This window comes from Nomascus leucogenys, chromosome 2 (assembly GCF_006542625.1).
Source record: "Nomascus leucogenys isolate Asia chromosome 2, Asia_NLE_v1, whole genome shotgun sequence".
NCBI classification, from domain to species: Eukaryota; Metazoa; Chordata; class Mammalia; order Primates; family Hylobatidae; genus Nomascus; species Nomascus leucogenys.
Window position 1 is genome coordinate 107,259,364 of NC_044382.1, and position 27,481 is coordinate 107,286,844.

The 27,481-nt window shown below is 43.2% G+C and overlaps 1 protein-coding gene and 1 long non-coding RNA gene across 2 annotated transcripts; one reads left to right on the forward strand and one right to left on the reverse strand.

Moving 5' to 3' along the window:
• Positions 1-27,481, forward strand: RGMB (repulsive guidance molecule BMP co-receptor b). Its single transcript, XM_003277202.4, has 5 exons — positions 1-377; positions 1,340-1,415; positions 4,713-4,969; positions 10,299-10,807; positions 24,088-27,481. Exons 2-5 carry the CDS (start codon positions 1,411-1,413, stop codon positions 24,754-24,756), a joined length of 1,440 nt encoding a protein of 479 aa, XP_003277250.2. The 5' UTR covers positions 1-377; positions 1,340-1,410; the 3' UTR covers positions 24,757-27,481.
• On the reverse strand, positions 370-3,963 carry LOC115836339. Its single transcript, XR_004031337.1, has 2 exons — positions 3,372-3,963; positions 370-1,932 (listed from the first exon to the last, which is right to left on the reverse strand). It is a non-coding gene; the product is annotated as an uncharacterized LOC115836339 (long non-coding RNA).

The window sequence follows — 27,481 nt, forward strand, 5'->3', positions numbered from 1 at the left end:
TGGCGGTAGAGGAGCTGCCGGGGGGAGGGGGGTCTCTGTTCACCTCTGTTTGAGGCTGACTGGGGAGAAAGCTGCCTGGAGGAAGCTGCTGGGTGCGGGGGGCTGAGGGATTTGGCTCCCCGCCCTCTCCCCTAGATGGCGGAGAAATCGGGCTAGCTGGAAGAGCGCAGCTCCTCTCCGAGAGCTCATTCCGGAGTCGGAGAGCTGGGAGAGCGGCCCCCGAGGCGGAGCCTCCCTCTCGCCCCGAGTCCCGCTGCCCCCCATCTGGGGGAGAGGGGCGGACGCCGCGCTGCCTTCCCTCTGCGCCTCGGCCGCGTGGCTTGCGGCTTATTTTCCCAGCTGGCAAGCGTCGCGCTGCAGACAAGGGAATGCCTGTGGTGAGTTGTTTATTTTGTTGAAGTTTGCGGTGGGCCCGGGGGACGTGGGGGGCGAGCGGCAGGCAGCGGCCGGGACTGTTTTGTTTAGGTCTCCATCCACCTGTGTGGTATAAATCTGCCAGCCTCAAGGCGGCGGGGGGCCAGAGTGAGAAAGCTCTGACGCTCCCAAAAGCCCCTTTTCGCAACGTACAGATCTAGGACCACATTTGATTCTCCACGCCTGGAACCGGCTAGATCCTAGTTTACGCTCACCCCGCCCTCCAGCCTCCCAACAACCCCGCTGTGTGCAGGGCTGGCGCTCCGCAGAGCAAACAGCGCCCACGACCCAGGGACAGCTGGCCACCGAAGTCCCTCCCCGGCGCTCTTCCCCATTCCTTGAGGATAGGGGAGCTGAGGTTTTGATGTGAAGGGCGCCCGTGAAATTCGTGGGAACTAGTTCTGGCGTCTTCTGGAGTGGAGTTCTTTCAGGGGTGTCGGGTCTGCCCGGGACTACAAAATGGGATCCTGGGTTGGCTGGAGTTTCCCAGACTAGGCTGGAGAGAGGTCGGCTGTTGGCTCGCGGGAGAGCCCAGAGGAACCCCTTGGGCTGATGGCAGTCAAGACGGCGGCTGCGTTTGCCTGGAAGAAAAGCCTAAATACATTAGCGAGCTGGTAAAGCTTTTAAGGCCTTCTTGGGAGCGAGTGGCTGGCTAATGAGAGGTTAATTTTGTTTCGAAGGGAAGGCTGCACTGGTTTCCTGAGATAAATGGACAGGAAGCGCATTACCTCCGCGCGCTGGCAAGCGGCTCCCAAATGCTTTTTGCACCTGCCGTTTTGAGCGGTGAGAGCAGCGGCGGAGCCCGCAGGGATTGCGGCGGCCCGTTGTCTACGAGCGGGTGATGAGCCCCCCGCAACCCCCGGGCTCTCTCCCTCCGGGAGTGCATTGCTCACGCCAAGCTCTGGGACTCTTCTCTCACACCCAGGTCCTGCGTGTTCCGAAGTTCAGGGGCCCCCTGATCCCGCTGAGCCCCCTCCAGGAGCGGAAGGGTTAAGAATGATGTAAGTACAGGCACTTGATTTCTCAAGTCGCCCGCTTGGCCCTCTTCCAAGTTGTACTTTCCTTATTTTCTCTCCTTTCCTTTCCTTACTGTTCTAACGCTTTTTAATAAACTTTCACTCCTGCTCTGAAAAAAAAAAAAAAAATGATGTAAGTACAAACCACGAGCTGCTTGACGCTGAGCTGTCGGACTCCGGGCTATTTCAGCCGCTGCTTTGGGTACACAGTGGCCAGGGAGCAGCCAGAGAGCCCTTACCCTAGAATGGATTGCACAAATCGCAAGCTTAGGTGATCTGTTAAGCAGTCAGAGATTCTCCTGTTAGATTTCTGGAAATGGAGACATATTAACTGGAGAACAGTTAAGAACATCAAGTATACGTTCAGGAAATGAAACCGCATCTTGTTTAGAATCCATTAGTGTTTCTGGCATGTGTTTTAATTCTGTCCACTTGCACGTTCATGCCGTGGTATGCTTTGCTGGATTCTCTGGATGTACTGTTCAGGTCTTCTCCTTCCTTCCTGAAAACAAAGAGGAAGGGAGAAAGAGTACCAGTGGCAAGAAACAGGGTGGATGTGTGAATTACACAAGTCATCAGTCACTTCATGATTTTTTTCTGATTAAAACATAAAACTTTTATAAGTCACCGATTTTATGTTTGTGTTCTAGCTCCCTCCCCGATTTTTCTTTGTAGAAACTAAAATCCTTTGTAACTTGCAGCTCACGGGCTTGAGGAGTGGCTGCGCTATAAGCGACTATTCACTACGCTCTTGCTTTCCAAGCCGATTCCTGATCTTGTGAACAGTACGAATTTACCCTCGAGTGTGTCAACTGACCTATGTCTTGAAAATAGGAACCACCTTGCGGTTTAATTGTGAAAATTAGCATTTTCCTCTAGCGGCTGAACACTTATGCAGCAATAAAAAGTGAATTGTTAGGCTTATAAATCTCGAGCTTGTCAAATTTTACAACAGAGGAGCAATAAAGCACCTTATAGAGATGAAGTTTTTCCTCTGAAGAACAGTTCCGTTTAACGACACCAGGATTTGCAATGACTCGAGGACGCCCTCTATTGATAGGAAAATCTAGAGCACCCGTGTACTTATGGAACAGGATATGCGGGGAGGGGAGTAAAAAATCATAGAAAGTCACGAGAGGAAAGACCCAAACCAAACAGAAATTATTGATCCTTAACTATTGAGTACATGTTTTGAAGTATGATCAATAAAATGAGATGCTGCTTTTATAGGGGTCGAATTAAATCTTGGGTTAAGAGAAAAAAATTTTAGTCTTTGTTAGCCAAATACTTTGAAAATCAGTATTATATTGATTACTTTTTTAAGATGCTTCTTAGTATGTCATGAACTGTATCTCACTAGTTATATGAAGTAATTGCAACATAGTAAATTTTTGCTCTAATAATATTTAGTCCGCAGCATTATCTAAAAATGTCATATACCTTCCTCCCCAAAAATCATTTCTCCAGGCAACTGTAAAGCTATTATTAAGCATATTATGGATATACACAGGCTTGGATTATATCGTGGACAGTGAAAGGTGTGTTTACCCCTTAAGTCATCATAGTATGTAAGAAGTAAGTAATGAAAAGTTACAGTAAAAACAGATAGGCATCCTTCATTAGGGACCTAGTGGTTTGGGCAATTCACAATGTGTCTAATGAGTGAGCTGGTGAGACCGAAGGTTTGCCCCTCAATTATCCTAGTCCATTGATTAGCTCATTTAAACATGTGTGGAATATCAGCATGTCCGTGGTGGATAAGAAATTCCTAATTAGCGATTCTGAGTAATGTAGCGGGTACAGTTGCCAAGTACGATTTGGATGTTAGTGGATTTTAAATGGCAACCCTGTGCTGTTTGGGGAAAGGCAAAGGCGAGGGCAGTATCAAGTGTCTCTCAGCCTTGAGGTCATTCTTGAGATTAGATACCACTTCACACCTACTGATAACAAATTGGAATCTATCATCAGTCTCATAACTGCTTTTCTGTCTCCACTTGGCAGCCTCTTTCTTTGTAGACAATTGTCTTTTTCCTCACTTTAGGACCCATCCGATCATAAAGGAGAAAGTGAGCTGCCATTGAATTAATCCGTAGAAATTTGTGGAAAATTTAAATAATCTGTAGAAATTTGTGAAAAAGCCACTGAGCAATAACAAATCGTGGCATAATTACACTGCATAAACACCCACCACTTTCATTAATTACACTGTAACCGAACGTTGAAGTTTGCCCACTCTTAGACCGTCTTCTTGCCGCTTTCAGGAAGGGAAATGTCAAAGAAACTAGAACACCTGAGCCTCGCACAGCTGCCGGCGAATTCCGCCGGCAGTTCGCGGGTACCTTCCCAGCCCATCCTATCTGCTCCGGACGGCGGGTGACATTAAGATTTCCAACACAGCCCCGAGCTTGCTTTACCAGACACCCTCAAACGGCTCTGAACGCGGTTCCGCAGATGTGATTGGCTGAAAAGGGACCTGCCGCGCGGCGCTCTGTAAAAGCGCCTGCTTCCTCCAAGGAGGTGGAGCTGAAGCTGGCAGGGCCAGGGCAGGGAGGGGTAATTAAATTTAAAAAAAAAAAAAAAAAATTGGAGGGTAGATGAATCGGATCACATCAATTCAAGGAGAGGTCAAAGGCCGGTACCTTTGTAACGCCGGCGAGAGTGAGATATGCGGTCGCCCGTTTATACTGGGCGCGAGGAAACAGTAAATCGCGGAAGGGGGTGGAGAGGTGAGGAAAAGGAGCGCGAGGAAGGTTGCGGCGCAGGAGAGAGGACTTGCAGTCGATGGACACGGAACTCGAATTGCACTGAGCGGGCGGGGGAGAGGGCCCTCTGAGTCCTGCGATTGGCAGGCTGAGTCGGGCGGGCGTGCGGTCACAACCAATGGGGAGGAAAGGAGGGACGCGGCGGGGGATGATGGCGTCGTGGATTGGCGGGCACAGGGCGGGGCGGGACGGCAGTGCGGGACTGAGATTGATCCACCGCGGGGGCTGCCGCGCAGAGATCCGGGCCGCCGGCGGCTGCTCGCTAGGGCTGGGCTAGCCGCTTGGAGGTCCACGCCCGCCGAGCCCACGCTGGCTGGGGCAGGGGTGCCGGCGCGCTCGGGACTCGTCTCAGCAGTCGCTCACGGTCTTTGTGTCTTCTCTTCCGCCCCTTTCCCTGCCTGCCGCCTCCGGCCGCCACGATGCCCCTGCGCCCCGCTGCTGCCGCCGCGGACTGGCTACGCCGGCTGCACGCTGCTTGCTGCGGCGGTGGTGGCGCCCCATTTGCTACACGGGCCTGAAGAAGGAAGAAGAGAAAGCGAAGCGCGCCCCCTGGCCCATGCCGCAGCCACGGGCCCAGACCCGCCACGGCGCCCGCGCCGCCGCCCTCGCCGCAGCCCACGAGACCTGCATGGACGGGCATGGGCTTGAGAGCAGCACCTTCCAGCGCCGCCGCTGCCGCCGCCGCCGAGGTTGAGCAGCGCCGCCGCCCCGGGCTCTGCCCCCCGCCGCTGGAGCTGCTGCTGCTGCTGCTGCTCAGCCTCGGGCTGCTCCACGCAGGTAGGACGGGAGCGCGCGAGGGGAGCCAGCCCCGGGGCCTACGGCTTTGTTCCCAAACAGCCCCAGGTCTCGAAGGCGCTCGCCGGGGCGGAAGGGCGGCGTGGCGCAACGGGAAAGGCCTCCCGAGCCCCTGACACGCACCTCTGCCGGGCTCCCGGCCACAGTAACGCAGCCACCCACCGGGTGGCCGCCGGGCGCAGAGACGAGCCCTCTCCCCACCTTCCCCGCCTTCGGCTCGGACCGCTGACAAATCTCCCCTCCGACAGCCGCTTATCAAACATTTAGCGGGCTGGGGCCGCGCGCCCGAGACAAATGTTCCGGATGCTTTATTGCTCGCTGCGCTGGTGTTTACTGAAAGTCGGGCTCGGATCAGGTTTCCGCCGCCGCAGCCGCCTCGGAGGGAGACGAGGAGCCTTGTGCTGCTTTTCTGGAGTTGGGGGTGGCGGCGAGGCGAAGGAAGCACACCAGATGGAAAGATTTTCACCAGATTTTGCAAACCTGGGAGTTAATCTCGAAGTAACGTCAACTTTTTTGACCAGGGATTTCTTTCGTTTTGGCAAAAGCTGCTTTTAATTCAGCGATCAGCCTCCCGGGAAAAGCTCGTGCTTTGTGACTAGCCGGGTGTCTTCGGGCTCCGTGAGGGGTTGACAGATAACCACGCTGCCTTCTGGAGGTCGGGGCTTCCCCAGCCTTGAGGAATATGTTCCTAGGGAAGTAAGCCTGCAAATGAGCCTTATACCTTGTGATACCTATTTTTCTTTTTAAAAAATCGTTTCATGAAAATCCAGGACGCTCTTCACACTGTTTTCTTCTAGGAATTTGCCTAGACAAAGAATTTTTTTAATGCTAAGGTTGAAAGGGGCATACTCTTTTAGTCTTGAGAACAAACAGAGCATTAGATAAGTTTCTTTTCCTTCGAGACCTTTTTGTCCTGTATATATGAGACACTTCACAACGTTCTGGTCTGGAGTATCCTGAACTTCTATGCCACCCAACTGTGCGGAGTAATTTTTACTTATTTATTAAACCATACCCGCCATGTTAAAAATCAGGGAGGTCTTTTAAGTAATGGGGGGGAAAATGTGACATCTGAGAAGACTTAATTTACTTTGCGTAGCTTTGCATTATGATGTTATAGCAGCTTTTTAACACCGACAATTAGGGAAAAGACGGCTTAATAAAAAAGTGTAATAGGAAGTTTTAGAATGATTACGGCTTTCAATTAGTAACTTAAGAACCTTAGAAAATAGTGTCAATCTGCATGTAGTTACGTGGAAAATTTTTCTTGACATGTTAAAAGATATATTCAGGAGTGTTTGTGCGAAAAATATGTGTCCATAATACCAAAATGTACGTTTCATGAAATGGAAATTGTGCTAGGTGGGATCCTGTCCCCCTTAGCTGCTTGGATATTGTTTCCCGTAGGATCCTGTAACAGAATTGGAATGTGGTCCCTGAAGATTTCTTTGCTAGGCTGTGAAAGGCATACTAAGTTGGCTTAAAGGTTTAGAAAAGTAGGGTGTCTTAGTTAAAGAATTTGGAATGTGAAGCTCTCAGTATCTTCATGTGTCCTCATTTAAGTCACCATTAGATTCAACCCAACGTAATGTGGTGAGTGATTTCTATGGACAACTTGTTGGAGTGAAGCGATTAATCCTGTTAAAGAAAAGAACGCTCCTTTTGAGAGATTTCTTTGAAGAGTGGTGCTATTTAAATGCCCGGGTTGTTTCTCAGAGAAGGGAGCCCAGCAAGAGTGCCAGTGCTCTTTGCAGATGGACTACTATATGTTTTATGCCTGGATCCTTATCTGCCTCAGCACCCCATGTGGCTCCACATTTCACTTAATTCAGCTTCAGAATATCTCATTTCATTTATTATAAACTGGTGATTGTGCTGCAGATTCACACTTGTAGTCCTGGTGTTAAAGAAGCTGGCTTGAATGGTGAGGTCTTTATGTCTGATTCATTAAAAAATGATGAAACGAAAGCTGTAGACCCACAAATGCTTTAGCATGTTCAGTAACTGGTATGAAAATACTGTCACACTGATCACAGATGATCTGACCCAAAAATAGAGAAATCTGTAACTGCAGAGTTTTAATTCTGCCCCTTGGGGAATGAAAAGAATATGAAAAGAGTATCTTTAGTTGCTTTTTTTTTTTTTTTTTTAAGCAAACCTCTGCAATTCCTGAATGGAGATCCAATATGGGAGTTACTTGCTTACTCATACACTTCATGGCCTTCTTGGTTACATCCTTGAGATTGTTTCTGCTCCGCATTGTCTTGGCATTTTGACAGGAGGCTTACTTAACCGCCTATAACAGGCAAAGTGTGCATTGTCGTTATAAATTCATGAAGCCTGGATATTTCTGGGTGTATGCTACAAATTAGTCATTATATAGGAGCCCACAAGGAAGCTGAAAATGCTGACCCAATCGCACTTTCTATTTAGCCCTCTTCGCTCCCATCATCTCTGTAGCAGAAGGCTGTTGGAAGCCTTAGCCAAAGCAAAAGAACCCTGGGAGATCTGTTTGATTTGAGATTTGTTTAAGCAGTCAGCACCTACCTGCTATGAAAAAGGGAAAGGCCGGGCGCTGTGGCTCACGCCTGTAATCCCAGCACTTTGGGAGACTGAGGCGGGCGGATCACCTGAGGTCGGGAGTTCAAGACCAGCCTGACCGACATGGAGAAACCCTGTCTCTACTAAAAATACAAAATTAGCCGGGCGTGGTGGCGCATGCCTGTAATCCCAGCTACTGGGGAGGCTGAGGCAGGAGAATCACTTGAACCTGGGAGGCGAAGGTTGCAGTGAGCCGAGATCGCGCCACTGCTCTCCAGCCTGGGCAACAAGAGCAAGACTCCGTCTCGGGGAAAAAAAAAAAAAGGTTTGGGGGGATTGCGAGGAAGGTATGAAAAGGGAGTTGGGAATCTAAATTCTACTTTTCTTTCCTTCTGAATGGTTCCATCTGCATTTCCATACTGTTCTTTTGATATTGTATGACTATTTGAAATAATTATAAAGAAACGTATGCTCGGATAGATTTTATAGACCATAAAACGAACAAATAGGCACTGCAAGTTTAGCATGAAGTTCTTGTGCTGTCCTTTATCTGTAGTCTTAAGAGCTCTTCATTACTGAGATCTTGGCCCCATATTTATTTTCTTGCTTTCTGCGTATCTGATTTTAGAAGAAAAAGAAAATGCATTAGCTACTTAAGTCTTTTTTTCAGCCATCAAGTACTGTCATTACAGTTAGGAAATAAAAGGAGACATGACCTGTGATGGAAGAACAACAAGTTTTGAGAGAAGGCACCACATCCTGGCTTAATGATGCTAGCTGTTTTATGATTCTGCCAGAACAAGCCCTTTAATATCCCTTTGCCTTGGATTTTCCATCTGCAAAATGGCTTTAGCGCCTTTTGGGGTTGTTTAGTTGGTTAATTTCTGTTTTGGTTTGATTTGGGTTCTAGGAAAAATAGCTGAAAATTATTTGATCTGCTTTGGAAAGAGAAATTCTGTAAATACTGGAGCTACTTCTGTCAGATTTGGGATGAGCAAACATAAAATAGATTCCACACAAAGATGTTTTTGTAATTTTTTTTGAAATTATGATTTGATGATTGCTGTAAATCCATAGCTCCAACATATTAAAATGTTTTAATCTTTGACTCAGGCTAAAGTGAATACCAAGCCTAGACTATATAGTATTTTCCCCTTTTTGACCCAAGCACACTTTCTCTCTATTTAGCCCTCTTCCCTCACATCATCTCTGTAGCAAAAGGCTGTTGGAAGCCTTAGCCAAAGCAGAAGAACCCAAGAAGATTTGAAATTTAAAATTTTACAAATTTAAAAGTGGTGACAGAGTTGTCTTCAGAAGTTGTCTCCTCCCACCTATTTCTCCCAACCAAAGCCAGAAACAGAGCTTACAAGCTACTAAATTCAGATTTAAGAGCAGTTTACTAGTGAAAATGTTAAAATAGCTAAGACAATATTAAGCTTAATTTTAAGTCTTTATCAAATGGAGTTCCCTAAATCTTGATATCATCCTAAAGTTTATTGCATCCACATCTTGAAATAATTATATATTTAATAATAATCTGCTGGCCCTGAATTTTTTCCCCCATCCAGAATACAAATCATAAGATATTTACTGTCTGGAAGAGATGACAAAGTTCGTCTTAGAATAGCTTCCTCATTTCTCACATGAGGACCCTCACACTTAAAGAGATTAAGAGACGTCTCCATAGTGTAAAGACCTATAAAGATTTTATGTAACACAAATACGTGTTACAGTTCATTTATATAAAATTTGCAGTTGATGTCAAAGAACAGTGTCTCTTTTCACTAAGTCTGTAGTTTCCATTTTATGGAACAGAATATTAAATTATTGGGGCACACAACTGAGCTACTATTGGTAGTTCTTGTGCTTTTTGTGCTTTAGGAGATTTTATAGAAACTAGTGGTAAAAAGCATCATTTGGAAATTGATTTTTTTAAAACTAATAGGGCAGTGATACTTTGGTTTTTCATAATGTTTATATGAGTTGTTTTTATTTAGTGTGCTTTTACATGTGATCTACTTGGGAGCTAGGATCCTAGGGTAATGGAGATAGATGGTAAGGAAAAAGTAAATATATAGCTTGGTCCAGTGAATCTTGTTTTTTTTTTTTTCTTAGAGCATTTACATTTTGTAGAAATTAGGAAATTGTGTCAGTTTATTTACAGTTTCTTGGTAAACGTGCCTCGGGAGAAGTAGAATGACAGTACCTAGATTTTTTTTTTTCTTATTCTGTAGCCATACAGGTAAATCAAGTAAAGATGTTTTAACTAATTATACTATAATTTAGGATTTTACACCCTCCTGAGGTGGGGGAGGTTTTAACCATGGTTTTGTGCCTAGTGCTGCTTTTCCAATGCTTTCTGAAGGAAGTTATGCAATTTTGGAAAATCAAAACAATGTTCATGTTTTTGGCATAACCTTAGAGTAATCTTTTTCAAAACCTATAAACAAATAGCAACATTGATAAAATATTTTATTTACTATTCTCTTGTAATCTCAACCTATGATCACTGGACTAGACTCATGTTCACTCACAGTGGCTCATGCTTTAAAGTTTTAAGTTAACTAATTGCATGCAGTTTTTCTTCCAGTGGCTTAATTTGAGAAAGACACAGGAACACAATCAAACCCTATATCTGAAGGCTTTTTAAAATAGGACTACAGTATATAAAATAGAACAAACAGTTCCCAAAGAACAATGTGATTTTCTCATGTAGCTCAGGAAGTTATGAAGAGTTTACAAATGTCTGGTCTTATCTTCTTTCCCATAGGTGACTGCCAACAGCCAGCCCAATGTCGAATCCAGAAATGTACCACGGACTTTGTGTCCCTGACTTCTCACCTGAACTCTGCCATTGACGGCTTTGACTCTGAGTTTTGCAAGGCCTTGCGTGCCTATGCTGGCTGCACCCAGCGAACTTCAAAAGCCTGCCGTGGCAACCTGGTATACCATTCTGCCGTGTTGGGTATCAGTGACCTCATGAGCCAGAGGAATTGTTCCAAGGATGGACCCACATCCTCTACCAACCCCGAAGTGACCCATGATCCTTGCAACTATCACAGCCACGCTGGAGCCAGGGAACACAGGAGAGGGGACCAGAACCCTCCCAGTTACCTTTTTTGTGGCTTGTTTGGAGATCCTCACCTCAGAACTTTCAAGGATCACTTCCAAACATGCAAAGTAGAAGGGGCCTGGCCACTCATAGATAATAATTATCTTTCAGTTCAAGTGACAAACGTGCCTGTGGTCCCTGGATCCAGTGCTACTGCTACAAATAAGGCAAGTATACCTTCTTTTTTCCTTTTCCCTACTCAACTTTCAGATGTTTGATTCTTCAGATAACTTTTGAAATGTGCTATAAAGGGCGTAGTTTAAAAGGAACTTCGTTTTGAAAAGCAATTAACAGTTGATAAAGGGTTAAATAAAAATTTAGTAAGGAATTTCTCATTGGAATGTAAACGTGGTTCTAATTTTAAATAGACAGTGATATAAAGAATAAAAAGTAAACAGTGAAATTGAGTTCTCCAGGGAAAAGGCAGACCTGTTTAATAAAAAAAGGATGCTTTTTTCAGTGATGTCTTTTTTTGAGTGCATATGTGTGTGACTCTTGAAGAAATCCATGTTCAGATTTATCAGATGATTGAAGTGGGTGTTCTGAATAAAGAAAGCTGTGAGGCCTGAGGCAGTGACCTGTCAGGAAACATTTTATTGGATATTTGGAAGCTATATTAAAACATAATGGCAATAAGCCAACTTCCCAGTGGTAAACCCACAGTGGTGTTTTAGTTACTATCCTCTTGATGACCGAGGAGGTTAATAATTGGATATTGCAGAGCAGCAATATGTAACCTGTGTGTAATCTCAGGGCCTCAGGTTAACAGTTTCAGTCAGAAGCTAAGAGAAACACAAAATTTAGCTTACCATGACTAGCTGCCAGTTTATGTGGTCTGTGTTCATTTGTTTTAAAGAAACTAATACTGTACAGAGATCTTTGAAACCAACTTCAAGGCACCAGTGTTTAGTGCAAGCAGGTAGAGAGGACCTATGAACTGGGTTTCTAATTGGCAGTCGGTGCTAATTCAGCCATTAGTAAGTAAAATCAGAAGGCTTTTCCACTAAAATAGTGTCCCAACTAACCACCTCCTTCCCTGTCTTTTCCAACCACAAAACCACACACATAGACCATCTCATCTTGCTTTATTTCTTGCATTTATTGTATCCAAAGAAATTGGTTTTTTAATGTAATTGACAAGACTCAAGTTTTGAAATACTTATGACTGTTCTCTTGATTCCAGGACACCCTCCCTTGCGTCTAAACATGTGTGGCATACTTTTTAAATAAATTAAAGTTATTTTACTTGGCATTTTGTGGAGGGAATTTTACAACACCTCGGGAGATATCTGCAGACACCCTGGGGTGTCACAAATTTAAGACTAGAAGTCATTGCCCTAAACAAAGACGACTGTTACACTGGTCTAGACATCTTAGGGGAACTCCAAAATGTTTATACTTCAACTCTCAGTAAAAGCTCAAGTTTGTCTTTTGCCTTACCAAATTCCATATCTCAAAATAAACTTTTCTCCCTCTGGTTTTTGTATGTACGCAAATCATTTTTTTATAAATATCTCAGAATATGTATTTGCTATAAGTTATATATAAAGTTATAGAATTATGAAGTTAGAAATGATGGCCCGAAATCCATCATTACTGCAGAGTCATATGGCACATGAAAGCTGGGAATAGTCTTTGGGTAACTGAAAGAAGGCAGTCCATTGAGAATGGAAAAAGTCATCAATTGTGCAAATAATTGAGGACTTGGCAGAGTAACCTTCAAACAAAACTATAGAGATTTATCAGAGCTTGTACATGGGGAAATACTGGTTCCCTTCACAAGAAGCAGTATTCAAATTTTATTCTTCATGCCTTCCATCCAGTCATGTCACTTTTGTTATTCAGTCTTTCAGAATTCTGTTGTTGCTGATTATGGTGAAAATATGTGGGGGATAACCTTATGAATATTGCTATATATATGGAACAGTTTACGCTGAAGTATTTAAGATCATTTTATTTCAGTTGAATTCTGTTGTAATTTTTAGCAAATAAATAAAAAGGACAATCTTGTCTTCTCCCTCAGTTTGGAATAAGGATCAAAGGTTTTACCCCTTCAAAAAAAGTTGGAGAAAGTGGTCCTCTGACATAAATTCAAGTAGATGATGAGAATGCTTGGTCTTTAATTGCACTATTGGAAAGTATTTTCCCACATCTAGTAACCATGCTGTTCAGCAGCAAACTATTCTATAGCTTCATTTCATGACCTCTAGGAGTTGTTAGGTTTGGTTCCCCATCCCCCTTCTCTTTGTAACTCTCTCCAAAGCCCCATAAGCATCTGGAAGGTTGCTCTTGAAGACCTGTCTCAATACTAGTATGACGTGTGCTGGTGAAACCAAAGAAAGGCCTAAATCTTGCAATACGATTTCCTTTTACCCAGCCAGGACCAAAATAAAACCTTTAAAAACCTTAAGCACAAAAAAGTGGTTGGTGGTAATAAAAATAAAAACAATAAGAGGCATAAAGTGCTTATAAAATAAGTTCTAAACAAGATCTGAAATTTTCCCTTAATGTCTACCACCATACTTTCTTTAAAAAATCTTCTGAAAATTTTTTTCATGGGAATCCCAGCTTTACTGAGAATTTAAGCAAGTGCATAGACCAGTTGTTGGGTAACCTAGTACTGTGCCTTGTAGATACCAGATCATCCTTGTGTGGTCAAGCGTTTTTAATAACCCACGTACTCAGTGCTACTAGATTGAAAGACTGATGATGTCATTGGCTAGCTGGCCAGCTGTGATACTGAAATTTTCGGAAACATCCATTCATTTCGCTCCCTTTAACACTGCACTGAAGCACCAGACCCCAGGGTATGTTGCTCAGTGAGGCTACTAAGACAGCTTCTGAGTCCTAGGAACCTGGCCTCTTGAGCAAGCCATCTTCAAGCCCAACTTTGTGAGCTCTGCCTGTTCCTAGGTACCCCCCTTTTCCTTATCACAAAAAGACAAAGTGGGGGAAAAATCTAAATACCATAAAATAAAATGAAGTCACCCGGGGCCATATGTTAGCTAAGCCTTTTCTTCTTTTCTACATGGCAAGCAGTGAGTTCGAGGCAGACAGGCCTGCGGTGCTTAATGATGTTGCCTCATCTCCCCTGGTCTACTGTTTTCTTCCCCACCATGGCCCTCTCCTCCCCTTCCTTGGGAAAGGTAGGGCTTGTTTTCCCGTTGGTCTTGGTGTGCACAGGTATGCTTTCTCAAGGCCTCTGTGTTTTTAGTTTTGCCCTCTGCCTGCCTCCCTCTCTTTGGAGGAGCCTGTGCCAGTTGGCTACCTTGCCAGGTCGATGTGTTTCTGAAGGGGAAGCCAGGGCTGGTTTTTCATCTCTCCACCCTGGGGGCTGCAGGGGTGTCTGGCACACACACATACCTCGGCTGACATCCACATCAGCTCTGGGCCATCTTCCCCACCTTTGGCTGTGAGAGGCAGCTACAGGCATGTAGGCACTCAGAATGAGATGAGAGGGCCAGGCTCTGAACTGGCAGAGTTAGCTACACTGAGAAGAAAGGCAGGTTTTGTTTTGCAGGAGGAAGTAGCCCACCCTTCACAGGCTCCAGAGAGGGCACATGTCAGTAGTTGTCCTGTGCTTCACACACTCAAGAGAAACAGATGATCTGTTTTGAGAATGCTTGACTTCTTCCATGTTATTTTTGCCAACCTCTCAGTCTCAACTCTTGTTTCATTCATTCTATGGATCTTTGTATCTCTGTTTAAGTGGGTTCAATAAGAATCTCTGTATGCCATGATCACAGAAGGTGATTGGGGAATAAATTTTTTTATGAAAGATTCTGCACTTTGCAAATGTATTCCCAATAGCATGTATTAAAATTGCCAGTCTCCAGGGAATTCAAAAGTATTCCTTTTTCAAAAACAATGCAGAAATTCATTTATTATTAAGTTGCATACCTAAACAAACAATGGAAATGTTTTTAGTAATTATTTTTGTACAAGTAGTTTGAATGCCTTCACTTTATTTTTCCTTTTGTTTTAATGTGGTCGTATCCTTTTTCACCACTCTTGCTTTCTTATTCTATCCTTCCACCTCAGTAACACAAAATAAAAAGTAGGAGTGGAGACTGGGGATGACAACAGGTCCTACTGCAGATCTTCTGCTACACATTTTACTGTGCCTCACCCTTGAGTGAGAGAAGGTGGTTTACCTTAAGGAGTTTGACTTTGGGAAAGGGCTATGCTCATTGTACTTGACCAAGCCAGATGACTGTTAGCCAGATGGGCATATGCTCTGAGGTGCCTATCTTGTATGTTTTTGGTGCTGCCAAGGGCCACCAGCTCCTGGCAATCCTATGGGCAGCACTCATCACCTGTCCAAAGCATAGTAGCATACCCTGCCCATCATGCATTATGGATATAGTCTAAATTCCATACTTATCCCTGAATTTCAAATTCTGTAGCTACTTTCTTGGGAGTTCTTGAAAAATTCTGCTGGTTGAAGATACTAGAGATGTAGAAAGACTTAGTTTGGTTTGCTCTTGGTTAGTGTCTTCTTCAAACTCTATAACCCACAGTTTTCCATTGTAAGAAACACCCTTACCTTGTAGGCTACTAGAGTATGAGGTAGGTCTACTGCTTTCTGGTGCCCCTTAGCATGTAGTTATTGCTCTGCAACAGCATGTGGGCATGTAAACCAGTGTTCTGGGTCATTCTTTGTTGGTTACAAAATCAGCACCAGACATGCCTGCATTGCAACAGCTTTCAGCTGTCATTTTAAGTATATCTCTGCATAAGGTTTGGAAATCTGTCCTCTGTTGACCCCAGACCTAGTACATTTATTGTAGCTAAGTTTTTGCAACCCATTATGTTTTTAGCATCTTTATGGAAATCATGTGAGCTACATAGTGTTTATCATTATTTTTCTGGACTAAGGGATGTGGTTCTTCCATTGATAGGTCTGTGTTTTGAATCTATGGACACTGTTCTTGCATGCAGTGTTATAAAGAGGGGGACGCATGGTATTTGTGGGGGAAAAATAGAGCATTTTTCCTCCACAAGGAAACTGCAACTCTCTTGGTGATACATTGTAACTAGTTCTTATAATCTGAGATTGCTCTTTATTTTTGTTACAATTATATTGTTGCATGGGTAATTCTTGGCATCTCTTTGAGATTTGCTCCTTATTGTGACCCTCCTTGCTTTATGAAGGTGCTAAGAAGTTCTGACTGGTTGACGCATATTGGGAACAGATGGGAAAGGATTTTGCAGTTACAGCTCCCTGCTTAATGCAGTTATTTCCCCGATAATCATTCTCTGATAAATGTATGGTTAATTTGGTGCTGCATTTGAAACAGAGGGTACTAAAGGGCCCACTGTGGGATATGTAGAGGTGAATGCAGCCTTTGCCTCAATCTAAGCACGTAACTAAAATTTGCAGCAGTCGGTGGGAAAGCACATGGGACAGCACGGGGTTTGTGTGTAAACCCAGCATTTTCAGGGTTCTTTTCACATTGACAAGCTGGTTCCAATTGATGTTATTCATTTAGCAAGTTGGCAGGGGTGTCAAGAAGAGCCAGAAGAGTGGGCTGCTACTAAGGCCCGTCCCACGCTAACACCCCTCCTTGCCAAATCATTGTCTTTACTCCTGGGATTTGGCACAGCCTCTCTCCACCTCCCACAGTAAGAATGCTCACCTGCATCTGTATTTCCTCATCTGCATACAACCTAGCAGGGCCTAGAACCCTGGCTCCCACTTTTGAAAGGCTGCTGATCTTTGATGTTATACCAAAAAGCTTTCTAGAATTTGACTGTCACAGTCGCCAGTTCTTAATTAAATTCATTTTCCAGAGCCTCATCTCATCTTTAAAACTCATAAAAGCATGTTAGCTATTTACTCTGCCTGAATTTTTTTATTGTAGAAACAATATTGAAACATTAAAAGCCAGGTTTTCGAAAGAGCAGAAATCAGCTGTAGTTCCAGGTGCAGTCTTCTTATTTGTCCTTTTCTATTTACCACGCAGCTCTTGTGCATACTGGATTATAAGATCTTAGGCCCAGGAAGTACTCAACTTTGCTTTATATCATTTCAGTAAATTGCCTGGAGGTGAAAAGGTTTCCAAGTGGATGTGGGGAAAGGAAGCAGAGAAAAATAGGGAAATTGCTAGCTGTGTAATGAACCTATAAATCTGAAAAATCATTTTGTAAGATAAATGAGCTACCTGTTTATTCTTTATGCTGTACTTTTCAAAAAAGATATGCCTTTATTTCATTCATACACATTAAAAAATCTGGGTAATGAGTCTTTTACCATCTTTCTAATCTCCCTGACTGTGCCACTCGCTCTGTCCCAGATGTGGTTTGGAAGGAGGAAGAGACCTTCAGAACACCCCCCATTTGTAAGTGAAATTAACCCAGCGCCTGTCCCTGTGTTAGCCAGGCAAGATTCCATGAGGGTGCTATGGGGCTCTGCTGCTTTAAAACAAATCCACACTCTTCCATAGTTTAAACCAGAGGCATGAGGCCAAGTCTGATACACAGCTGAGAGTTAGAACTTGTTTTTCTGTCACATTTCCAAGTGGCTCTCTGCCTGGTTAAATTTTCTTTGAGTCAACATTTTGAGGGGAAGGGGCGAGAAGGAAACATTGGATGGTTGGTCCTTTTTTTGTTGGCTTCAATTAATGCTAACCAGTTTCTGCTCGTGTGGAATGTGGCATTATAAAAAGTTACCTACAGTGTTGAACAATGAAAACTGCTACCTTACTCATTTTGTTTTTATTTGTTTTGACTGCAGTAGAACTTGCTCTTCCACTGTTTTGAATTTTGTGTTCTTGTGGGTGGGGTAACTTAAGGACTTTTCATACTGACAAGCTGGCCAACTTGTCAGTAAGTGATAACTTAAAAGAAAAGCTAACATTAAGTTACAGACTTTAACTGGACAGTCTTGCAGTGAAATCACAGTACTATTGGATCTAGAATGTTGTTTAGGTGAAACTGGTTCTATGGAGAGAGGAGTTTTTTATGCCCCAGTTAACTGGTTACTTTAAGAGCTGGAGCCAAAAGAACATGGGATTCTTTCATGTTGGGACATAGCATGTGTACTGTGGATAGGATGATATGACACCGTCTAAAACTCACTTCTCGGCCGGGCGCGGTGGCTCACGCTTGTAATCCCAGCACTTTGGGAGGCCGAGGCGGGCGGATCACGAGGTCAGGAGATCGAGACCACGGTGAAACCCCGTCTCTACTAAAAATACAAAAAAAATTAGCCGGGCGTGGTGGCGGGTGCCTGTAGTCCCAGCTACTCGGAGAGGCTGAGGCAGGAGACTGGCGTGAACCCGGGAGGCGGAGCTTGCAGTGAGCAGAGATTGTGCCACTGCACTCCAGCCTGGGCGACAGAGCGAGCCTCCATCTCAAAAAAAATAAAATAAAAATAAAACTCACTTCTCATCTGCTCTGCATGTGCTCCTGAAATGGGGGTCAGTTTCCATTTAAGACGTGTGTGTGCATGCACAGATGTACATGCATGTGCTTTTACATGGTATTGAGGTCTTCCCCTCACCCTACCCAAGGAAAATGCAGACATAAAGATATTGTTTTGTAGGATTTCGGTTAACTGACTTCTTGAAATGCATGGTAACCACTTCTAACCACTTCATTCCTGAGTTCTCATGGGCCTTTTCTTTTTCAGAGAGTGAGTGTATTGTGAAGATCTTCAAGCCCTTTTACTTTTTTTGCCCACCTCCCAAAGCAGAAAAATGATCAAAGAGGCTGTGGTTTTCTAATCCCATAGGTTTGGAGAACAGCTGTGCTGAACATAGGCCCAGAGCAGGGCCTCGGGTCTGTAGTCCTGCCGCCTCTCTCTACCAGGAGGGGGAATGCCTGAAGGCAAGACCTGCTAGGACAGATTCGGCTGAGAGTTACTGCCACCAGCCCTGGTTTTCACCTTTCAAAATATTTTTAGCCTGTAGTCTGAAGCAAGGTGGCAGCCTAGGCCTGTAATACTGTCCACACAGGCCTGACTTCATATCTGGGCACACAGTGAATTCCTACACTTGCTGGCCTCCTCACAATGTGGAGTCCGAACACAACAGACAAGCTAAGGGAGAGGTTCCATTTGGAGTTTTTGGAGTGACCAAGACTTACAGGACAAAGGCCTTTCTTCATGCTCACCCTAGCATTGCTCTGGTCTGTACAAGGAAGTTGGGGTCAGTTTGCCTGTCTCTGTGCCTATTTATGCTTCCGGCATTCATTGTCTTAATTGTACAGAAATTGCTCTTGGGAAGCAGCATTTTTGTGCCTGTTCCTTTAATGTGTCTTCCTGGACTAGCTTCCCTTCTGTAGACCACCCTAGCTGCCTTCAGCTCTGGGTGTCCTTCCCCTCTGGTTTGGTTTCTTCATTCTCTATCTGCTGCCAAGTACCCCTTCAGCAGCCAAGGCAGCCCCTGTTTCTGCATGTATTTATTACCTAGGGCAACACTGAAGAGTAAGTTTGGTCCATTCCATTTCTCTGGATCCTGTAAGTGCTCCAGGCTCTGTGGAGAGACGTGAGGATAGAGAAACTGATACCTCTTTTCAAGGTAGCTGATTTCTTAGTTTCATTCAAGCCCTAAAAGGAGTCCACAGTATGAGTTTTAATCTGCCACTCACCTTGTAAACACAGGTGCTGTCTTACTGTTAGTATCTTGTCCTAGTCCAATAAAATTGTTTAACAAAATGTATTTTTGTGGATCTTAAGTTCAGCTTCCTGTAGATATTTGTTTTATAAGATATTTGATACGTAGGCTGAGTGGTGATTGTAAAATTACATCCCAGTTCATTGAGTTCATAGCTTCCTAACAGTTCTTTTCATAATTTTTAAAGGAAAATTATCAATGACATCAAATATTTTCTAGTCCAGTATTTTTTTCTTAAATATGGCATATATAAAAATTCTCCTGGGTTTTGCATGAAATTGTTCAGAAAGAGTTATTCTAAATCAATATACCTCTTTTCCCCCCTCGAGAGAGAGACAGAGTTCTCCCCAGTTTTTATGTAACCAGGGGACAGTTGCTACCCTGCGTGGACAGAGTTCCTCTGCTCCGGCCAAGATCCACCCTTCAGAATTACCCTGGCGGGTAGGGAGGAATGGGACCAGGGAAGACACTCGAAGGAAGGTGCTTTCAAAGGCCTCTACTTCCTTTAGATGCTTCAGAGCATCCTAGTCTCTGACTTTGTAACATTTAGAAAAATCGACCCTTGGCAGTAAAATTTGGGTTTTTTAGGAATGGAGAGAGAGCATGTATATTTTTTTCTCCTTTGAAGCGTGTGCTCTTGTTGGAATGGTTTCTTTTTTGTTCACTGGGGAAGACTGTAGAGGCTGCATGCTATTACCATGTGTTAAGAGTAAAAGGGGCTGTGAGCACCATGGGCTTATTCTCCCTTAGAGTCTTCTATTTTTCAACCTATCATTGCACCCAGAGGATATGGCAAAGTAGACACATCAGCTAATTATATGAAATAAAATTCATCGACTTCTTTGACACAGCAGAATTTTAACCAGGTGCATATCAAAATTATGTTTCCATGTGTTTCAAGCTAGTTTCTGTGCCTCTTAAGTTTACTGACCAATCCAGAGTCCAGAGATGAGAGCTCCTGAAGTCTGGCTCTCATGTTTTGAGGATTCCAGAAAAGTCCTACACTCATAGTGCCAAATGGCCTGATTAAACACAGATAAGTGTTTCTTCCAAAATATATTATGCACAAGTAGTCAAGGTGCACAGCCATTTGAGAAGTCTGCTGTTTTAAAACCTGTTTGTGGCATTTTGCAAGGCTGCTGTGCTTTGGATAGATATCTCTGTATCTCTTGGCAAGGCAGTACCTGTGTATTTCTTTGTTGGCTACCTCATTTTTATTTAATATGTTTTTTTTTTTTCTCCCGGTGGAAAGGAGAGGCAGGTGCCTCTTAAAATTATTTCACAGCAAACCTTTGTAAGTTCTTGTTGCCTGTTTCATGTAGAAAGGTTGATTTGTAGCTGCTGTCTTTCTCTTCCTAATAAACCTTGTGGGTGGTGAAGATCTAGGAGAGTGAAACATTAAAAATGAATGAAGAGAACTGGAGTAGTTTGTCTAAGGTGGGGGTTGAAAGGGGCTGGGTGGAGGAGGTTTAACAAAAGGCATTGATGTTTTAAATGCACAGAAATGCCATCTATCAATAATAAATGGTGTGGCATAGAACAGATGTGCCAAATTGAGTTATGACAGCATATAGATTAGTTCATAGAGGGGGAAAAAGTAAGTAGTATAGCTAGCGTTTTTAAATTATCTGTGAGCTTTTGAAATACAATTTTATGTATTCAGTTTTTATTTTCTAGTGGCTGCTAGCTGGAAATATTAAAAGTTTGGTGTTCTTCAAAATTCCAGTTAAATTGTGCATGTTTCTAAAGTAAGAATTAAGAATGAATAAATTTTGCTTTTCTGAAGAGGAAGACAGTCTGAAATGACTTTCTTTCCCTTCATTGGCTGAGTACTTGCCTTTTAAAAGCTCATGTTGTAATTGTTACGAGGAATGAAATTGCATTATAAAACTTAAGTCATGTGAAACTATTACCCAGTGTTTTCTAAATTTACATTGATTATATCTCCAGGTACCTGTTCAGTGCATATTTAAACTACAAGGGACTACTCAGGAAACCCATTCATGCTTTACAATCAATTCATCACCCTCAGCATTTTGATTCAAGGGATAATTCTACACATATGCTCTGTGTGAGAATTACCTTGCTCGGGTGGGAAACAACAAGAGAAATATCCACTTGTCCCAGAGCAGATGACTACTAGTAAATTGGAAAGACGTATCTTTTAGGTTAACTAGGATGTTTTGTAGGTTTAGATACGAGAGCAGAAAACAAGTTTTGAGCTTCCAGATAGGTAGGAGTTATTGTTAATGTCACTGGCATAGCAGGAGGACAATACTGTGGGAGGTGTTTGAAATGAATCCTGAGTTCCTGAGTTGGAATTGGTGTGCTTAATGAAAAAAACAGCCTTGGTGAGACATGGAACCATTTCACTCATCTCAATATGGACCCTTGCTTGCTTTTTGGAAACTTGTTTGGAATCGGTTATCTTTGCTTTGTTGGCCCAACACAAGTAAATCCTCTTTGTTTTTCGTAAGATGAACAAAAAAGTAGTTCTTGCAGATAATATCAAGTTGGTTTAAATTTTAGATCTGTTAGACTAGAAAGACAAATTATTTAGCCATTATTGAAGAGTTTAATCTTTGAGTAGATGTTACAGGTGAAAATGAGCATAGTGATTATATAAAAAGTCTATTACTAACTCTTATTTTAGCCATCTGTATTGTTAACTTTCAACTTTTTCAGGTGCAAAATTTTCTTGAATCAATCTTTTCATCTCCAAGGGATCCCAGCATGCCTTAAAAAAAAGACTTGTCAACGGATTTTAGAGCCACCAAATAAATCTATTTTATGGTCCCGTTAGATATCTAGCTCAAAACCCCCATTCACTCTGAAAGGTCCTATGGTTGGATGCACAACAAATTTCCTGAAATCATCTCTGATGCACCTCCTTTGGGTTGTTAAGAAGGTGTTGAAATGTGAGAAGGCTGGTAGTGAAATCAAGTTGTGTCTCACGGTAATTAGGAAGGGAGAAAACCCAGCATTTTCATAGTACATTGTCTGGCTTTTAGTTGCAGCTGCAAACAACGGATATGAATTTAACCGGTTGCTACAGTGCAGCTGGTTCAGATCTGGCTTTATAACTGGCTGAAGTAAAATGAAATGGCTGGAAAATTCCAGTCAAGTAACACCAGTGGGAACATGTGGAATTAAATAGTGTGAGCAAATGCTGGCCGAGTTGGAGAAAAACTTCAGACATAAACTTGAGGGTGGTGATGAGGACTTCGGGTGGGCATTTTCTGGTCTTTTTCACAAGGGTCTATTGTTTTGATTAGTTTCTTTGCAGGAGGTAGAAGGTTTCCTCCATCCCGAGTAATTCATAGCGTTTGGCTTGTCTGCCTTCCTCCTGACTGAAGTCACCTGATACTTTTTGTTTTTTCAAGAAGGAAGGGAGAACCCTGTTGCCTCAGTTACTAGCAATGATAGAATTCTCAAAATGTGGTCTTTTTTTCTTTGAAATAGTTTCTCCATGTTGTGTGACACAGCAGCCCCTGTCTCATCATAGTTATCTTCCCTCCACCACCTGTCCCAGAGATGTTGGATATGTTGGAGGTGAAGGTGTGCAAGGTTTTTAACTAACTGTTCTAATTAAAGGATTCTGCAGGAAAGAACATGGGTTTACAAAAGAGAGGCTTTTGTATTACTAGTAATTTTTTTCTTTGATGAATTTATGTGCTTAGTTTGGAGAATCGAGAGTTGGCTGGGAAAAGATTTCTGAGGAGTTAAGGGACTCTGGTGCTGTTTGGGAAAACATTTGCTGTAACTAGGTTTAGGGTATTCAGTCTCTGCCAGTGCTTAGGAGCTGTATTTGCCAGGTGATTTCCCTGTCACAGGGATTAGCCAGTGATGTGAAACATTTGATTAAGGGACTAATAGAAATCTTTCCTGGGGTACATGAGTGGTGGCTGTTACTGGGGTGCCCCCTCCTCAACTCTTTCTCTGTATTTTGAGTAAGTTTGTAGTGGTGAGTCATGGGATACAGTTTTTTAATCCTATGAAGAATCTTGGTAGGAAGCAAAGTTCTGTTAGGTATATTGTTAATTAAGCCCCTTAAAGTTTCTGCATAATAACTCAGAAACGAACCTTTTTCTTTTCTCAGAACTGAACCTTTTTCTTTTCTCAGAACTATGCCATGACTCATCCACTTTGGAAGGAGACAAGATATAAATTATCAATAAAAATTGTCCATAATCTGGCCTGGCACAGTGGCTCATGCCTGTAATCCCAGCACTTTGGGAGATGATGGTGGGAGGATCGCTTGAGGCCAGGAGTTCAAGACCAGCCTGGGCAACGTAGTGAGGAACCCCCGATCCCCCTCCGCCCCCCACTAACCCCGTCACTTCAAAGTTTTTTAAATCAGCCAGGCATGGTGGTATATGCCCTTAGTCCTGTGTACTCAGGAGGCTGAAGTGGGAAAGTCCTTTGAGCCCAGGAGTTGAATGTTGCAGTGAGCTATGAATGTGCCACTGCACTCCAGCCTGGGCAAGAGAGCGGACCCCGTCACTTAAAAAAAAAAAAAAAAAAAGCCAATATTCTGATAGCAACACTGCTCACTCGCTCACTCTTACTCTTAGGAAAATAAAAAAGTTTTGTCTTGATGCACATTCCCTGGATTTATGTTCAACTTTAATTCTAAATATATAGGACTTTAAAAAATATTTTCTGAAAGTGATATCATCCATTTTTGAGGTGCAAGCAGTTGGGTCCATTTTGGAGATTCCGCCTTAAGCCATTCAGCTTCAAAATGGCGGGGAGCTCTTGCTACAGAGGGTTGCCCCATTCTGCTTCCTTCCCATTCTGTTAAACCTTGTACATGCTCCTTCCCACAGATCACTATTATCTTCAAAACCCACCATGAGTGTACAGATCAGAAAGTCTACCAAGCTGTGACAGATGACCTGCCGGCCGCCTTTGTGGATGGCACCACCAGTGGTGGGGACGGCGATGCCAAGAGCCTGCGTATCGTGGAGAGGGAGAGTGGCCACTATGTGGAGATGCACGCCCGCTATATAGGGACCACAGTGTTTGTGCGGCAGGTGGGTCGCTACCTGACCCTTGCCATCCGTATGCCTGAAGACCTGGCCATGTCCTACGAGGAGAGCCAGGACCTGCAGCTGTGCGTGAACGGCTGCCCCCTGAGTGAACGCATCGATGATGGGCAGGGCCAGGTGTCTGCCATCCTGGGACACAGCCTGCCTCGCACCTCCTTGGTGCAGGCCTGGCCTGGCTACACACTGGAGACTGCCAACACTCAATGCCATGAGAAGATGCCAGTGAAGGACATCTATTTCCAGTCCTGTGTCTTCGACCTGCTCACCACTGGTGATGCCAACTTTACCGCCGCAGCCCACAGTGCCTTGGAGGACGTGGAGGCCCTGCACCCAAGGAAGGAACGCTGGCACATTTTCCCCAGCAGTGGCAATGGGACTCCCCGTAGAGGCAGTGATTTGTCTGTCAGTCTAGGACTCACATGCTTGATCCTTACCGTGTTTTTGTAGGGGTTGTCTTTTGGTTTTTTTTTTATTTTTTGTCTATAACAAAATTTTAAAATATATATTGTCATAATATATTGAGTAAAAGAGTATATATGTATATACCATGTATATGACAGGACGTTTGTCCTGGGACACCCACCAGATTGTACATATTGTGTTTGGCTGTTTTCACATATGTTGGATGTAGTGTTCTTTGATTGTATCAATTTTGTTTTGCAGTTCTGTGAAATGTTTTATAATGTCCCTGCCCAGGGACCTGTTAGAAAGCACTTTATTTTTTATATATTAAATATTTATGTGTGTGCTTGGTTGATATGTATAGTACATATACACAGACACCCGTACGCAGCGTTTCCTTTGAAGGAGACCAGTTGTTTGTAGCTATTCTTGGCTGTACCCTCCTGCCCTTTCCCATTGCTACTGATTTGCCACGGTGTGCAGCTTTTACTCGCCACCTTCCGGTGGAGCTGCCTCGTTCCTTTGAACTATGCCCTCACCCTTCTGCCCTCACTTGATTTGAAAGGTCGTTAACTCTCCCTTACAGGTGCTTTGACTCTTAAACACTGATCTTAAGAAGCTCTCTTCCTCTTACCTTTTCAGAAGGGGGATTATTGTTGGTATTCTGATTATTCTCAATTCTAATTGTTATATATTTGAGCCCATACAGTGTATTAGGTTGAACCATAGAAACTGCTATTCTCGTAGGTCAAAAGAGTCTAGTGATGGAAGTTTCGTAGATAAGTACCAGGCATCTCAGTAACTCCTAGACTTTTTCTCATCCCATGCCCCTTTTTAAATTGTCAGTTTTCCCTCTGACTCTTCTGTGTTAAAACATGAAACTATAAATTTAGTAATTATCATGCCTTGCTCTTTTTAATCTATATGACTGATGCAAGCCCCTCTTCTTAACTTTTTCTTGGCTTTGAGCCCAGAAACACACAGCTCTCCCTGTCTCCACCTCCAGTAAGCCCTCCTCAGCCTCACCTTACGAATCCAAAGAACTGGGGTTTGTTAGGTTCTTTCTCTAATGTAGAGGCCCAGATCCCATCACAAAGTTTTTCCTTCTTCCTTGTCCACCATGATTTTTATCACAGTCTTTGATATGTCTGCATGCAAAGTAGAACAGAGTGGGGCGGCAATGACAGAAAAGCTTCCTTGGCCTGACTCGGTGTGCGGCCACTTTGGCACTGCTTAATCCAGATATTCTTGTTAACTAAGCATTATGCTTCCCAGGTGGTCTGAAGTCAGGTACTCTCTCAACACCTGTAGTTGAATATGATTTAGTGAGTTGCTCATTGTAACTTGGAGAAATTCCTATAAAGTAAGATCTCTCCTTGCCTCTTCCATTCCGTTGTTGGCACCCCCTTGCAAAAGGAAAAGAACAGGAAAAGGCAGGAGCAGTAATCTGAGAAAGTTAACTCCAGGATAGGTAGGTTTCTGTTATATCTAGATGTAAATCTTTGGTTCCAAGAAGAAGTGATAGAGTTTGTGCTTTAATAATTTATTGGTAAGTTTACTTAAACAGAAATAAAAGGTACTAACTTTAAACACCGTAGTAGTTTAGGCCAAGATTATGCTTAGTTTTAGTTCTCCAGTTAGTTACTTTTGCCATGTCCTATTGATCAGTGACACTGCCAGAGGCCCATACCGGCAGGAGAAAGAGGACGTCATTTTGTAAAGTTTAACTTCTTAGTGAACTGATGTGCCACCCAGTCACAGAGTGGAGTTGTGAATTCATGTAGAGGTGGCAAACCTCTACCTTGTGTTTATGAGAGAATAATCCTGGGCAGTCTGGGAAAATAAGGCGTCTGCTTCTTACTCAGAGATTCAACTGTAGAGAGCTGAAACCTAAACCCACCTTCCTTTTATAGAAGCTGGACTAGGGACTGACGACCATCAGCTCTGAACTGTGGCTTCTTTTGTTCACCTGTGATGCCGTGTACCAAATTCAGAAGCTATCGTTAATAATTTGTTTTATATTTGAGTAGTACAAGCGAGGAAAAAATACGGAGGATACTTTAACCACTATTTTTCTGCAAATAGTATGAAAGTGAAGTAAAAGCAATAGAAGAAATTTCTGTAGGATCTGGGTTTAGGGTGTATATGATTAATAAATATACCTTTGCTCTTTTCAGGGAAAATAACCACCCTTACTGATAGTTGGGAAAAGAAGATTGGGTTATTTTGCCATATCATTTAGCTGGAAGTGACATTTAAAAGCACCCTGCATCACTAGTAATAGCGTGTTTTGCTATTCTCCCCTTGTAATCGGTGTCCCTGTAAAACAATCCCCACAGATTACTGTCAGAAATAGATGTATTTCTCTGTGTAAGGGCCAGGTTTATTTTCTCCTTTCCTGAGATTTCTAGAAAAAATGCTGCTTGCACATGTTGGTTCTTGAAACCTTAGCTAGAAGAGTTTCAGGTCATACCAACATGTGGATAGGCTATAGCTGTTCAGAGGTCTCCTGGGGGAGCTTAAAACGGGGGAAACACTGGTTTTCACAGATGCTCCACATGGCTGTCTTTAAAAGACTCAAAACTTTTTTTGTCCTCTTTGTTATGCTTGGAAATCCCCCTCCCCTCCAGTGTGTCGAGTCTTTGCAAAGAAACCTTTAAATGTAGTTCATAGATATATGAATACGTATCTGTAAAACAGTGAGTGTGCAGTGTGTAAATACTTTAAATTATTATGCTAGAAAAATAAAGTTACGTACCATGCTGTGGAA

Excerpts from the sequence above, each read along its gene's own strand:
- RGMB (XM_003277202.4), top strand. Across the intron at positions 4,970-10,298 it reads CCTCGGGCTGCTCCACGCAG|GTGACTGCCAACAGCCAGCC; the intron begins GTAGGACGGGAG and ends TCTTTCCCATAG. Across the intron at positions 10,808-24,087 it reads GTGCTACTGCTACAAATAAG|ATCACTATTATCTTCAAAAC; the intron begins GCAAGTATACCT and ends TCCTTCCCACAG.